Source organism: Mus pahari, chromosome 6 (genome assembly GCF_900095145.1).
Source record: "Mus pahari chromosome 6, PAHARI_EIJ_v1.1, whole genome shotgun sequence".
NCBI classification, from domain to species: Eukaryota; Metazoa; Chordata; class Mammalia; order Rodentia; family Muridae; genus Mus; species Mus pahari.
Genome location: NC_034595.1, coordinates 11877194 through 11891586, shown reverse-complemented (window position 1 = coordinate 11891586; position 14393 = coordinate 11877194). Strand labels below are relative to the sequence as shown.

General features: G+C 43.5%; 1 protein-coding gene and 1 long non-coding RNA gene across 2 annotated transcripts in view; one reads left to right on the top strand and one right to left on the bottom strand.

Moving 5' to 3' along the window:
• The window catches only part of Txn (thioredoxin), a 13137-nt gene extending 9156 nt beyond the window's left edge, over nt 1-3981 (top strand). Inside the window, exons 4-5 of the mRNA XM_021200698.2 lie at nt 2438-2503; nt 3771-3981. Coding sequence (XP_021056357.1) covers nt 2438-2503; nt 3771-3833 — 129 coding nt within the window. The 3' untranslated portion in view covers nt 3834-3981. The remainder of the gene's footprint in view (nt 1-2437; nt 2504-3770) is intronic.
• A 5536-nt stretch (nt 3982-9517) lies between these two features.
• LOC115064262 overlaps nt 9518-14393 on the bottom strand; it is a 25153-nt gene continuing 20277 nt past the window's right edge. The window contains exons 2-3 of the long non-coding RNA XR_003844108.1: nt 12011-12078; nt 9518-9602 (exon numbers count right to left, since the gene is read on the bottom strand). This is a non-coding gene — a long non-coding RNA (uncharacterized LOC115064262). The remainder of the gene's footprint in view (nt 9603-12010; nt 12079-14393) is intronic.

Here is a 14393-nt window from a genome sequence, read left to right as displayed (position 1 = left end):
TCAGATCTTGTTACGGATGGTTATGAGCCACCATGTGGTTGCTAGGATTTGAACTCCAGACCTTCGGAACAGCAGTCGGGTGCTCTTACCCACTGAGCCATCTCACCAGCCCTGGACAATGATTTTTAAAACAAAGGAGAGGAGGAGAGAAATATCTTAGTAAAGTTGTACAAATATATATTAGCTACATTGATTAAAACATTGTTTTAAGCCAAGACTATTTAACCATATGTTAATAATCAACTGTCTAGAGTTAAGCTGTTGCTGGTCTATCTTGTTCTCTAGTCTACATAAATTTAAAAGATAACACTTGTAGGACCTACATAGGCGCCATAAAACAGCTTTCTTTCAATGCTGAGTAAGGAGTGCAGCTCTAAGTGGGGCCTTACCGGGCGGGGCATATGGAGGCTGCCCTGAGTGGGCAGGGCTGCTGAGCTTGATGGCCCAAAAGTCATGAGACCGAAGCACAGTCAAGAGTTCTGCTTATAGAGTTGGTGCATGGGAGGAGCAGATGGGGGGTGGGGGGTGGCATTCGTACATACGTGAGGAGTGAGGACTGCAAGTGCGATGGAAAATGCCACCATTTCTAGGTCAGATCAAATTGCTTTGATGTATGGTTCACTTGGGGCTGAAGAGATGGCTCTGTGGTTAAGAGCGCTTACGCAGAGGACCCAGGTTTTATTCTAGTACCAGTATCAGGTAGCTCCCTGAAACTCGGGTTCTAGGGAATCTGACACCCGTAGGTGTATATGCATTGCCTTGGCTTGGGTTTTGTGATCTGTGATGAAGCACATGACCAAAAGCAACTTGAAGAAAGGGTTTGTTTTGGTTACACTTCCAGGTCACATGCCATCACAGGGAAGTCAGGGCAGGAAGCTGGAGGTGATACTAACGCCATGAGGGAGGGACACTGCTTCCTGCCTTGCTTAGCCTGCTTTCTTCCAGCACCCAGGACCCCCTGCCTGGGTGTCACCACCCACAGTGTGCTGTGATCCTTCCACAGCAAACACTAATCAAGAAAATGCCCTACAGGCTTACCTACAGCAACAGAAGCAATTTTCTTTAGCTACGGTTCCCTCCCCTCAGAGGACTGTAGCTTGTGATAAGTTGACATAAAACTAGCCATACACATAAATAAAAATAGAAAGATCTTTAACAAATAAAATATTATTCATACAATGACTACTGTGGGGGGTGGTAAAGGGGTGGGTACAAAGTCCATATCCAAGGATTTATTGTTTGTTTGTTTGGAAGTCAGGGCCTTAGAGCCCAGGCTGGCCTTGAAGTAGCTATGTAGCTGAGGATGGCCTTGAACATCTCATGCCCCTGCCTCTACTTCCCAAGTGCTGCGATTATAAGTGTGTGCCATCATGCTTGGCTAAGGGTAACTTTTGGGTTGTATGAATGTGTGGCCCTGAGCCCAACATCATGGTGTACACACCTATACTCCCAGCACTCAGGAAGCTGAGGCAGGAGGATCTTGAATTGAGGCAGTTAGGTTTCAAACCTAACTAACAGGGCCACTGGCTAACTGGTGCCTATTTAACATATCATAGCAGACCTAGCTGACAGATTCTCCCAGCATCCCTCAGTCCCTATCTGTTACAGAGAAGGCTGGCATGCCTGCCCCTTACCCTAAACTTCTCCAGTCAGGACACTGCTGCTCTTCCCCCAGCTGCCTTTCCCTATAGAATCCAGCCATTTTGGTTACCTAGTCCTTTTTGTTAACCCTTTAGCCTCCTGGCTCTCCCCTCCACCTCCTCCCAGATATGTCTGTCTGTCTGTCTGTCTCTCTCTCTCTCTCTCTCTCTCTGGCTATATTCATCCTTTATCTACAGTAAACCTTCTCCACCATACCTAGGAGCAATCAAGTCTCCTTGTTTATATTTTTTTTCATTCACAGGCCAGCCTTGGCAATGTGGTAAGATCCTGTTCAGAGGGTTAGAAATACTGCTTAGTTATAGAATATTTGCCTAGCATGTACAAAGCACTAGCTTCCAGCCCCAGAATCAACAAATAATAATTATCCAGCTCTTACAGTCATCATCTGTACATACCCTGCCCCTTAATAAAACTGGAAAAACTTAGCAAAAAACCTGCTAATTTTGAGGAGCAGAAGAATATGTCATTTCCTCTTCATGCTAAACTGTTCAAGAACTTAATTGAATTATAAACAGTTAATAGCCACTGCATTAGCATTCTTTTTATTAATGCCCATTAATGGTAGTAGATCTTAGTAAAATGTTTTAATTTAGAATGCAGCACAGTGGGCTTTTATCTGCAATTGTGTTGGTGTGCTTAAGAGGTTCTGAGGCTGAGGTTTGGGGTTTATAAGGGAAAAGAGGAATTTTTTTTTTTTTTTGAATTTTCCATCTGTGTTTAATGTTCACATTCTTGTTTTCATCCTTTCTCCCTGACTACCTTCCCCACATCCCAGGATGTTGCTGCAGACTGTGAAGTCAAATGCATGCCGACCTTCCAGTTTTATAAAAAGGGTCAAAAGGTACGTAGATCTGGATTTAAGAACACCAGGTGGAGCTGGGCATAAGTGATGCATACCTTTAATTCCAGCACCGGGGCAGCAAAGGCAGATGCATATGGATCTTGGAGTTCCAGGACAGCCAGGACTACACAGAAAAGTCATGTCTTTTAAAACAAACAAAAAAATCTGGGACTAGGTGTTGAGCCCCCCCCCCTCTCTCTCTCTCTCACACACACACACACACACACACACACACACACACACACACACACGTAATCCCAGCACTTGGGTAGCCTGAAAGGTTGCTGAGAGTTCAGGTCAGAATGGGCGACAGAATAGTAAGCCCCAGTGACTCACGCCTTTGATCTTAGCACTCAGGGAGCCGAGGCAGGTGGATGTCTGAGCTTGAGGCCAGCCTGGTCAGTCTACAAAGTGAGTTTGAGGACAGCCAGAGCTGTTAAAGAAACTGCCTCAACATCGAGGGAGATGAGAGGAAAGAGAACACAGAAATGGCTGAAGTGAGTTACTCAGGAGATGGGTGCTGTCATTTTCTCCTTCATGTCTATGTACAGCCTAGTGTGCTGTTGCATGCTTATATTTCAGAGCTTATGAGGCCAAGGCAGGAGGATTGCTGCAAGTTTGAGGTTAGCCTATGATATATAGTAACTTATGAGCTAACCTGGGTTACAAAGGAAGACCACATCTAAAACAAAACCAGAAATAACACTTCAGCCAAATCACATATAGTGCACGTGCAGAAAGCACTGATGTGACGTCCACACAAGTAGTGTCTCCCCTGTCTGCATTCAGGATAATAGAGTTGTGGTGATGCTGTAATCTCAGCACTTGGGAGGCTGAGGCCAGCCTGGGCACAGGAAAGACCTGGTTTCAGAAAAGAAAAGACAATGTCTTCCTGAACATAAATACATAATATGCAGTGCCTAATTGAAAATTGGTCTGTTAAAGAACAGTAGAAAAATCACCACAGCTAGTTCATATTCATACTACACAGCATACTTAGACCTGGGCAGGTCATCTCTTCTTATTAAATTAAGATGTCTTTATGTTTGGGGGAAATTTTGCTGGATCTCTGTCTTTTCTCCAGATTTCTTTATTTTTGCTATTTTGTCTTTTGATTTGACTCTTTGGTTTTTTGTTTTTTTTTTTTTTTAAACTTATTCGAGAAAGCTTAAGTAAAACCTCCCCAGTTCTGCATTCTCTCTGAGATTACAGCCTCTTATAGAATTTTGGCACTGCCCTGGCTAATAGCCCTTTCATCTCTCAACAGGTGGGGGAATTCTCCGGTGCTAACAAGGAAAAGCTTGAAGCCTCTATTACTGAATATGCCTAATCATGCTCTGAAAAGTGTAACCAGCTACCAGCTGTTTAAAACCTGTACCTTTTTTAATTTGCAAAAAACTATGAAGTGTGGAGAGTCTATACCCAACTGCCATCTGATTATAAATGACAATAAAATATTAATTCTACCCTTTTTAAAACTGTCTGATGTATAAATGAGAAATGGCCTGATTTAGTCCCCTTAGTCACTGCTTTAAGGCTAAAAAGATAGGAGCTGGAGAGGTGGCTCAATAGTTAAGAACATTGCCTGTTCTTGCAGAGGACCTGAGTTTAGTTCCCAGCATCCATATGGCAGCTACCTGTTCCTCCAGTTCCAAGGAATCTGATGTCCTCTCCTGGCCACCATGGGCACCAAGCATGTCTGAAGTACATGTACATTACATGTAGCTAACATACACATAAAATTTTTAAAATCTTTTTTTAAAACGTAATATTTAGTTGCAGAAAATCTCTTGTTTATTGGGTTACGTTAAAAGTCTTTAGTGGGGACTGGAGAGATGGCTCAGTGGCTAAGAGCACTGACTACTCTTCTGAAGGTACGGAGTTCAAATCCCAGCAACCACATGGTGGTTCACAACCCTCTGTAATGAGGTCTGACTCCCTCTTCTGGAGTGTCTGAAGACAGCTACAGTGTATTTACATATAATAAATCTTTTAAAAGAAAAAGTCTTTGGGGGGGGGGCGTTGTTATTTTTACCTTAATAAATAAACATGGTCCAGACCTGAGTGTGACTGATGGTTCATTTGTGATGAAATTGTGGCTCTGATGTCAAAGATTACAGTTAGCTGCTAATACCCTAACAGTGAGAGGCAGAAGTTCTCCATAAGCCTGGCAGAAGTGGTGCGTGCTGATAATCCCAGCAGGAGCAGGCAGATCTCCGTGAGTTTGAGGCCAACCTGGTCTACAGAGTGAGTTCTAGGACAACCAAAGCTAAAACAGAAATCTCATCTTGAAATACAAATTCTCCATGGTCCACTCCCGGGCTGCAAACATTACAATGGAAACTGATTTTAAAAGCCTGGTTTTAGGTGGGTGTGGTGGTACATGCCTGTAATTCCAGCACTTGGGAAGACAGAGAAAGGTCAGGAGTAAAAGATCCGCAGCTACACAGCAAGTTTCAGGTTGCTAATGAGAGCCATAGAATTCTCAGTCACATGGTAGGCATCCCATTAATCTTTGCAATAAATGTTTCTGGTATAGATGCTATAGTTCCCAATCACCAAATGAAGACAGGCATACAATGAAGGATTAAGTAATGCTCCCAACAACCGAGCTACTCAGTGGGTCAGTTGGAATTTGAACCTATGGCCCCAGAATGTAATTAGCAATCCAAGTATTGTGTGGTAGTGCTTGGGTCTGAGTTTCTTACCTCTTAAAAAATTGGGAATTTGGAGTCAATGGTTGGAGGGACATGTTATATCCAAAACACTACGGGCTTGACATAGTTGTAAATAAGACCTTGACCATACTCCTTACACAGCAGAGAAGACAAACTAGTGACCGCCTATCTGAGGTACATGTGAGGCTAAAAGAACCAGGAGACTGGCCGCAGTAGTGGAACGGGAAACCTGCTCCCCATCAGGTGGTTGGGTAGGGTTCTGCGAGATGAGATGATGGAGCTGAAACTTGATAGATGAAAAGGACTCCAACTGCCAACTGCCAGGGAGTCAGCTTTCCAGAGGAGAACACAGACACAAAGGGTCCAAGGTGAAGCGGCTGGTGCAGAATCCATCTAAGCATGAAAAAAGGTTGGAGTAACATGGCTCAGTCTTCCCAGGCTTCGCTTGCGCAGGTGATGATGGGAAGCCGTTGGGGAGTAAAGGGTAATGAATGGTAAAGGGGTTCATTTCAACGTAAGAAATGGAGCTTCAATATGAAAGCCAGGAGGATCCCTGCAGATATCTATGGCAGATACGGTGACCGTGATGAGAGATGTAGGAATGGAACAAGCAGCCTGAGGAGAGCAGGATCCAAAAAGGTATCCTGACCTTCTGACGAACTAAATACCTGGGGTACCGAGTCTCGGGAGGAGGGTCAGAGCAAGCAGGCAAAGGTAATGCAGTCTCTCTAGGAATGTCAGATGTCCTGTGTTCTATCTGATAGCTGATTGTGAGCATCCACTTCTGTGTTTGCCAGGCACTGGCATAGCCTCACAAGAGACAGCTATATCAGGCCCCCAATGGAGGAGCTAGAGAAAGTACTCAAGGAGCTGAAGGGGTCTGCAACCCTACCAGTACCCCCAGAGCTCGTGTCTCTAGCTGCATATGTAGTAGAAGATGGCCTAGTCAGCCGTCATTGGGAAGAGAGGCTCCTTGGTCTTGCAAACTTTATATGCCCCAGTACAGGGGAACACCAGGGCCAAGAAGTGGGAGTGGGTGGGTAGGGGAGCAGAGGAGGGGAGGGTATAGGGGACTTTGGGGATAGCATTTGAAATGTAAGTGAAGTAAATACCTAATAAAAAATTGAAAAAAAAAAAAAAAGGAAGAAATGTCAGATGCTTTCAAGGTGTACATTCAAGTGAGAAGTCTGTGAGGGTAGTGGGTGCTTGTTCTGTATCTACTCTACCATGCAACACTGGGCGCGGAGCTAAATCCCTATGCCAACACGAGCTAGCAGAAAAGTTCCACAGGGCTAGATAAGAGAAGGACTTTGGAGAACATTAGGAACCTTTAGGAACATGCTCTTTAGGAACATTTAGGAAAATCAAGAGAATCCAGAGTGAAGGGTTCCAGATAGAGCCTAAAGAACTCTAAGGTTTGGAGATGGGGGACACAGAATAGGAAGAAGCAAAGGAGATTATCAACTGGCTGGAGCAGAAGTGGGGACCAAATGGTTCTGAGAGATTTGGGAAGGTAAGGAGCAGGAGGAATCTTAATGGGCATAGGCTGGGGTGGGAGGAGCAGAAAGGGAGAATGTACAGATGCTTAACAAGTGCTGCGTGGCGGGCGGTGGTGGCGCATGCCTTTAATCCCAGCACTTGGGAGGCAGAGGCAGGTGGATTTCTGAGTTTGAGGCCAGCCTCAAACTCAGAAAAACTATCCTGGGCTACCTAAGAGCCTGTCTGTTTTTGTTTTTGTTTTTGTTTTTTTTTAAATCAGTATGAAAGAGCAAAGTGGAAGCTGGTAATGAACGCAACAGAAGTTGCTATAGCATGCGTGATGGGGATGGAAGCCAGACTGGTGGGGACAGAAATCATTATCCTACAAGAAGTCACCCCTGTTTGTGAAGAAACATGATCAGAGCAGCACACATGATAAATATGAGCAAAGGCATGTGTTGTGCTTTTTCTCAACTGGTTGTGATATGACCGATTCCTTCAAGCTCTTGTCACCTTGACGCCAACAGTGATGTCACAGTGATGCCAGCAGGATTGTGACCTGGATTGTGAGCTGAACAAACCCATTTTCCTTTAAATTGCTTTTGTCTAGGTATGTAGAGGTAGAGTAAATGCTATTCATACTGAGATAGAAAAAGGTGTCTAAAAGACCAAGTGCAGAACGATATTAAAAACCAGACTAGTATGATTGTGTATGTGTGGGACACAAGGCATGCTATCTATCCCTATCAGCAAGTGTGCATGTCAATTACCAGTAGACAGTCTGTGAGGACAGATTCCAGCTAAACACAGAGGTCACCGAGGAAGGAGTGTAAGATAAGAAGGACTTAAAGTCTAGTTTTATCTGTAAGTATTTGGGTGTTTCATAACAGCAACAAAGAATTCCAGGTCACAGTTCATCACTGCTGGAGGTCAAGGTGACAGGAGCTTGAAGCAAATGGTCATGTCGTTGCACCCATGGTCAAGAGCAGAGCATACCTTTGCACAGCTCACTTGCTTTCTCCACCCTTACACAGTTCAGGAACCCCTGCCTAGGGAATGATACCACCCACAGTATCAAGATAATCCCCCACAGACATGCCCAAAGGCCAGCTTGATCTTGCTACAACTATCTTCCCAGGTGATTCTAGGTTGTGTAAAACAGACAAATAAAACTCGTCATCCACATATTAGCCATGAATTTAAAATGTGTAAAGATAAATAGAAAGGGAAAAAGTGTTGACAGGTCAAAGAATTTTGCTAGAACATAGAGCTGAATGTGGAGGTAAGAGATATTTTATGTGTAGGGCTATTGGGTGAATTTGCCACCATTATATGAGTGGAAAATATGTGAAGTGAATATTTATTGACTGTAAGTCAGAGAGGATTCCTGTAAAAGGAAATTTCTACTATAGTCAAGAAAGAACGTGAAGGACATTAACCCTAACAGAAAAGCAAGCACCATTAGATGTCATCTGTGGAATCAGAAACAGACTCAGCAGAGTGTGAAGGATGTCATACGAAAGTTGGGAGCCGCCGGGCGGTGGTGGCGCACGCCTTTAATCCCAGCACTTGGGAGGCAGAGGCAGGTGGATTTCTGAGTTCGAGGCCAGCCTGGTCTACAGAGTGAGTTCAAGGACAGCCAGGGCTACACAGAGAAACCCTGTCTCGAAAAACCAAAGAAAAAAAGAAAGAAAGAAAGAAAGAAAGAAAGAAAGGAAGGAAGGAAGGAAGGAAGGAAGGAAGGAAGGAAGGAAGGAAGGAAGGAAGGAAGGAAGGAAGGAAGGAAGGAAGGAAGGAAGGAAGGAAGGAAGGAAGGAAGGAAGGAAGGAAGTTGGGAGCCATTGGAAGATGTCTGTACAAACAAAACTCCTGCACTTACAAAATGGGACCAGATCTCCATCCTGATTGACTTTTAGGCTTTATCCATTCTGGATACCAGTATCAGTGATTTTGTTGTTTGTTGTTGTTGAAAATTAAGGAGAATACAGAGTACTGCTTTTTATAAAAGCATGATGTGACCTAACCTGTGATCCCAGCATTAATGGCTGAAGCAAGAAAATCATTAGTTCCAGGCAGTACTGGGCTAGTTGATGAGACCTTGTCTCAAAATTATTATTATTATTATTATTATTATTATTATTATTATTATTATTATTATTATATTGATAGTAAATGTATTATTAATAATAAAATTATTATTATCACCTGACCACAGTGCTGCATGCCTGTAATCCCAGCACTTAGGAGGTACAAGCAGGAAAATCAGTAGTTGTAGGTCAACCTTGACTATACAATAAGTACGAACACAGTCTGGGCTACCTCAGACCCTGTCTCAAACAAAAACCAAATTACTGGGACAATTTTGAAACAATTAAGTCACCATTATTCTTTTTTAAGTTTCCTTTTTTAAATTATTACTTTTTTTTTTACTTATTCACTTTACATCCTGTTCACTACACCCCTCCCAGTCACTCCTCCCACAATCCTTCCCCTTCCCCTTCTCCTCTGAGCAGGTGGGGGCCCCTGGAGTATCCCTTCACCCTGGCACATCAATTCTCTGTGAGACTAGGAGCATCCTCTCCCACTAAAGCTAGACAAGGCAGCCCAGCTAGAAGAACATACCCTGTGTACAGGCAGCAGCTTTTAGTACAGTCCCTGCTCCGGTTGTTTGGGACCCACATGAAGACCAAGCTGTACATCTGCTACATATGAGCAGAGAGGTATAGGTCCAGCCCATATATGTTCTTTGGTTGGTGGTTCAGACTCAGAGAGCCCCAAGGGTCTGGGTTAGTTGAATCTGTTGGTCTTCCTGTGAATTTCCTATCCCCTTAGAGGCCGCAATCCTTCCTCCTGTTCTTCCATAAGAGTCCCCAAGCTCCATTCACTGTGTGGCTGTGGGTGTCTCCATCTGTCTGAGTGAGCTCGTAGGTGGAGCCTCCTGTCTGCAACCATAACAGAGTATCATTAGTGGTGTCAGGGATTGGTGCCATTCCCTCAGTTCCAGCTCCATCCACCATGCCTGCATTTCTTATAGACAGGATAAATTTTGGGTCAACAGTTTTGTAGGTGGGTTGGTATCCCTACTGCTCCACTGGGGTTCCTTCCTGGCTACAGGAGGTGGTCTCTTCAGGTTCCATATCCCAATGCTGTGAACCACAGCTAAGGACACCCCGCATTGATTTTGGGTGCCTCCCTTATCCTGGGTCTCTGTCTCTTCCTGGAGATGGCCCCTGCCTTGCCACCCCTGCCAGTTGCAGGTTTCCATTCATTCTCATGGCCATCTGGCCATCTCTTCTGTCCCTCCCCACACCTTATCATGAACCTATCCCAATTCATCTCTCCAACCCAGTTCTCTCCCTCCATCTGCCTCTTGTGACTGTTTTATTCCCCTTCTAAGTGAGAGTCAAGCATCCTCGCTTGCTTAGCTTCATTAGATCTGTGGAGTATAGCATGGGTACCCTGGATTTTATGGTTAATATTCACTTATAAGTGAGTATGTGCCATGCACGTCCTTTTGGGTCTGAGTTACCTCACTCAGGATGATATTTTCATGTTCCATCCATTTGCATGCAAAATACACGATGTCTTTGTTTTTAGTAGCAGAATAGTATTCCATTGTGTAGATGTACCACATTTTCTTTACTCATTTTTCAGTTGTTAATTTCCTTTTTTAAAAAAAAAGAAAGAAAGAAAGAAAAGAAAAGAAAAGAAAAGAAAAGAAAAGAAAAGAAAAGAAAAGAAAAGAAAAGAAAAGAAAAGAAAAGAATCTACTGGGTGTGGAGCATGTGCTTGCCACACCATGAGTGTTGAGGTCAGAGGACAACTTTCAGGAGTCAGTTCCCTCTTTACAGTATGTGGATTCTAAGGCTCAAAATCAGATCATCAAGTTTTGAGGCAGTTGCCTCTCCCTGAGCCATCTCGTGGGCCATGACATCACTGTGTTTTGTCTCAGGCACAGATAGGGTAGGGACGGGGTGGGGAGAGTGTTAAAGGGGGAGGAGGTCTCTCTATATATCCTCGACTGTCCCAAAGCTCAATATGTAGGACCAAGCTAGCCCCAAACTTTGGAGTGCTTCGGATTAAGGGCATGTGTGGCCACACCCTGCTGCCTTGGGGCTTTTAAGCCTTGGTTTTGATCTCCTGGATTGCAGAGCACTCTGTAACTGACCTGGCTGTGGTGGTATTTGATTGTTCCCCATGTGAGAGATGGGAAGGACTTCACAGTGCAGAGAGGAATTGGGGAGAAACAATAGGTTATGGCAATGAGTTGGAGAAACTTTCTCACTCTTAGTTTATAGTTGGATTACAAAGTATTTCCCAAAGTACAAGAAACCCATTCTCTGACAGGTCGTTGTGTTCCGGGACTCTGCTAGAGAACTCCCACTTGCATGCAGACACATATGTCAGCTAGGGCAATGTTGCAACAGTTCCACAGAGCTGAGGAGCATTTTCTAATATCACAGGATTACCCTTGAATGTGTGTGTGATGTAGCATGGGAAATGTGGCACTAGTTATAATCCTTTACTTGGGCAAGTAGCTGGACATTGACACTGGAACTAAGTAGGCTTAGTTCCAATAAAAATATGTAGCAAGCCGCAGTTACGAGCACAGGCTGCTCTTCCAAAGGGCCTGGGTTGAAATCCCAGTACCCACACTAGGCAGCTCACAACTGTCTGTTATTCCAGTTCCAGGGAACCTGATACCTGCTTCTCACCTATACTGGCACCAGACAAACACACAGGCCAAAACTCATATATATACATTTACGTGTGTGTGTGTGTGTATGTGTGTGTGTGTCAGTGTGTGTGTGTGTGTGTGTGTGTGTGTAATAATGGTAATAATTGTTTTGTTTTGTTCTCTTCTGTTTTGGGGAAGGGTTTCTCTTCATAATTTTGGCTGTTCTGGAACTCTTTCCATAGACCAGAATAGTCTCAAACTCAGAGCTCCACCTGCCTCAGCCTCCTAAGTGCTAGGAGTAAAGGTGTGCGTCCACTACCACCCAGCTTTAAAAATAAAAATTTAAATGCAGCAATACTTATCTGGTATTTCATAGGCTTTGAACATCCTTTATTGAATTATGTCCTTTAGGTTTTTTTTCCTCAGACAATCTTGAGTATTTTAAAAGAACAGTATGTTCTGGGGAGGAGAAGTTCATATGTGTTTGGTTTTGATTGGTTGATCAGGGTCTTTCTGTGCAGCCCAGGATGGCCTTTAGCTCACATTCCTCTGGATATTCTTAACTCACAAGCTTGACCCAAACTTAGTACTCTAAACTTAGTACTCCTGCTTAGTACTCCAAAACCTTCCAAAAAGCATTCAATCGGCTAATTTTAAGCCCGCTTATCTTACCTCATGTGTTCCTTTCTTTGGAAATCACTGTAGAGAGCCAGGCACAGCAGTACATCCCTGTAATCCCACTGTTGGAAGGTAGAAGCAGAATGGTGAGTTCGAAGCTACCCTGAGCAACATGGAGAGCTCCAGGAAACCCAAGAAGTTCAGCAAGATACTGTCGAAAAACACAAGCAAAAGGCTGTCAAGATACCTTAATGGGTAAAGGGAACTTGCTGCCAGGCGTATGGGCTGAGTTTTACCCACAGAACCCACAGGGTAGGAGAGAATCCTGATTCCCTCAAGCTGTGCTCTGACTTCTACAAGTATACCATGGCATGAGCACTCCCCCTCCAACACACACACACACACACACACANACACACACACACACACACACACACACACACACACACACACACACACACACACAAGTACAATGAGTCAAGCAATGTAGTTTATTTCCTGAGTGCCTCTGATCTTACCTGTGGGGCTGGTCCCCATGTTGGGAACTGGGATGGAAACCTACCCTCCAATGACAGTCATCTTTGAATCTGCAGGACCTCACCACACCCAAATACCAGAAGCTCTGTTCTCAAAGCACACATACAGAAGCCGTAGAGACCACCTTTTCCAGTCGAAGTCTAAGAAAAAGAACACTCTGTACGTACTCTCTCTGTCTCCTGGGCTACTTCTGGCAAGTGTGGGCACTGGCGTTCTCTAAGGTAGATTCCAACCTGAAGCACCACTGCTTACAGAAGAGGAAGCACGGGTGCAGTGCAGAGTATGAGCTTGTATAGTACTAAGCAGACGAGTCGGCACTGACTAGGGGGTCCCGGCTTGGTGTCCTATCAAGCAAAGCATCGTGTGTCCTGTTCAGCCAATCTTTGCCTGACTGACTATCTAAAGAAAAATGGAAGTAGCATAAATGATTTTGAAGCTCAGTGTTAGAGGGACCTAATAGATGAAAGCAGTAAGATAACTGACTGTTATCCAGGATGCAGGAGTTTTAATGTTACTGGTAGGTAGGGAAAAATTCTCAAAAAAAAAAAAAGATAGTTGTATTTAGTTCAATTAGATTATCAGAGAAAGCTGTCTGGTGACACGGTTTCACTTGTCCCATATATGTATATATATATATTTGTGTATGTGTATACATATATATATATACACACACACACACTGTGTCTTGTCTTTTTCCTTTTAGTGGTATTTTATGAGAATAGAAAGATTTCGGGGCTGGAGAGATGGCTGAGTGGTTACAAGCACTGGCTGAACTTCCAGAGGACCCAGGTTAATTTCTCAGCACCACAACGGCAGCAAGTCACAACTGTCTGTTAATTCTAATCCCAGGGGATCTGATGGTCTCTTTTGGGCACTAAGGTGATGCACATACACACATAAAGACAAAATGTTTGCATATTTTAATTAATTAATTAATTAATTAATTAATTAAAACAATACTGGGATTTTCAGCCAGTCATAGAGGCACAGGCCTGTAATCCTGACACTTGAGAGGTAAAGACAGAAGGATCAGGAGTTCAAAGCCAAAAACTGTCTGGGAGAGAGAGAAAAAAGCAAGCAAACAACAGTGGGAAAGAGGGAGTGGAATATAAGGATTTCTTAGTTTTATGTAAACTACTTTGTCTGTCATACTCTTCATTATTAGTAGCTCTGATGACTCACAAAAGCAATCTTTGCCGTCTTTGAGGAAAAAAAAATAGTCTATGGTTCCTTTTGAAGCTATACTCTAATTTTACACAGCTATAGCACTCTTGGGCATGTACCCCAAAGACTCTACATCCTACCTCAGAGATGCTTGCTCACTGACGCACACTGCTGCTCTATTCATGATAGCCAGACACTGGAAACAGCCTGGATCTCCATCAGCAGGTGAATGGATAAAGGAAATCTGGTACATTTATACAACCAACTATTGTTTGACCATTCAAAACATCAAAATTATAAAATTTGCAGGAAAATGAGTGGAGATAGAGAAAAATCATCCTGCGTGAGGTAACCCAGATCACCCAAATCAAATATTTTGTTTCCTCTCATATGTGGATGTTAGCTTTTAAGTTTTCAGTATGTGTTCTACAATCAGAATAACTACAAAGATTAGGTACCTAGTAAGGGACTTGGGGGAGGGTGGCCTCCCAAGGAAGGGGAGTAAAATATAATGTTATGGGAAAAGAAAAGGAAACTTCAATTGGAGGATTGAGTGGGGGAAGGGAGGAGAGAGAAGGATAAGGAAGGAAATGGTTGGGACAACTAACACCAAACTCCGTTTGAAAAGCTGTATGGAGTCCTACTATTGTAAAAGCTTCCCTATATATACATATATGAAAGAAATCTAAGTGGAATTGTAGCCTTCCCCAGCCTTTTTATTTTTTTTTTTTTTTTT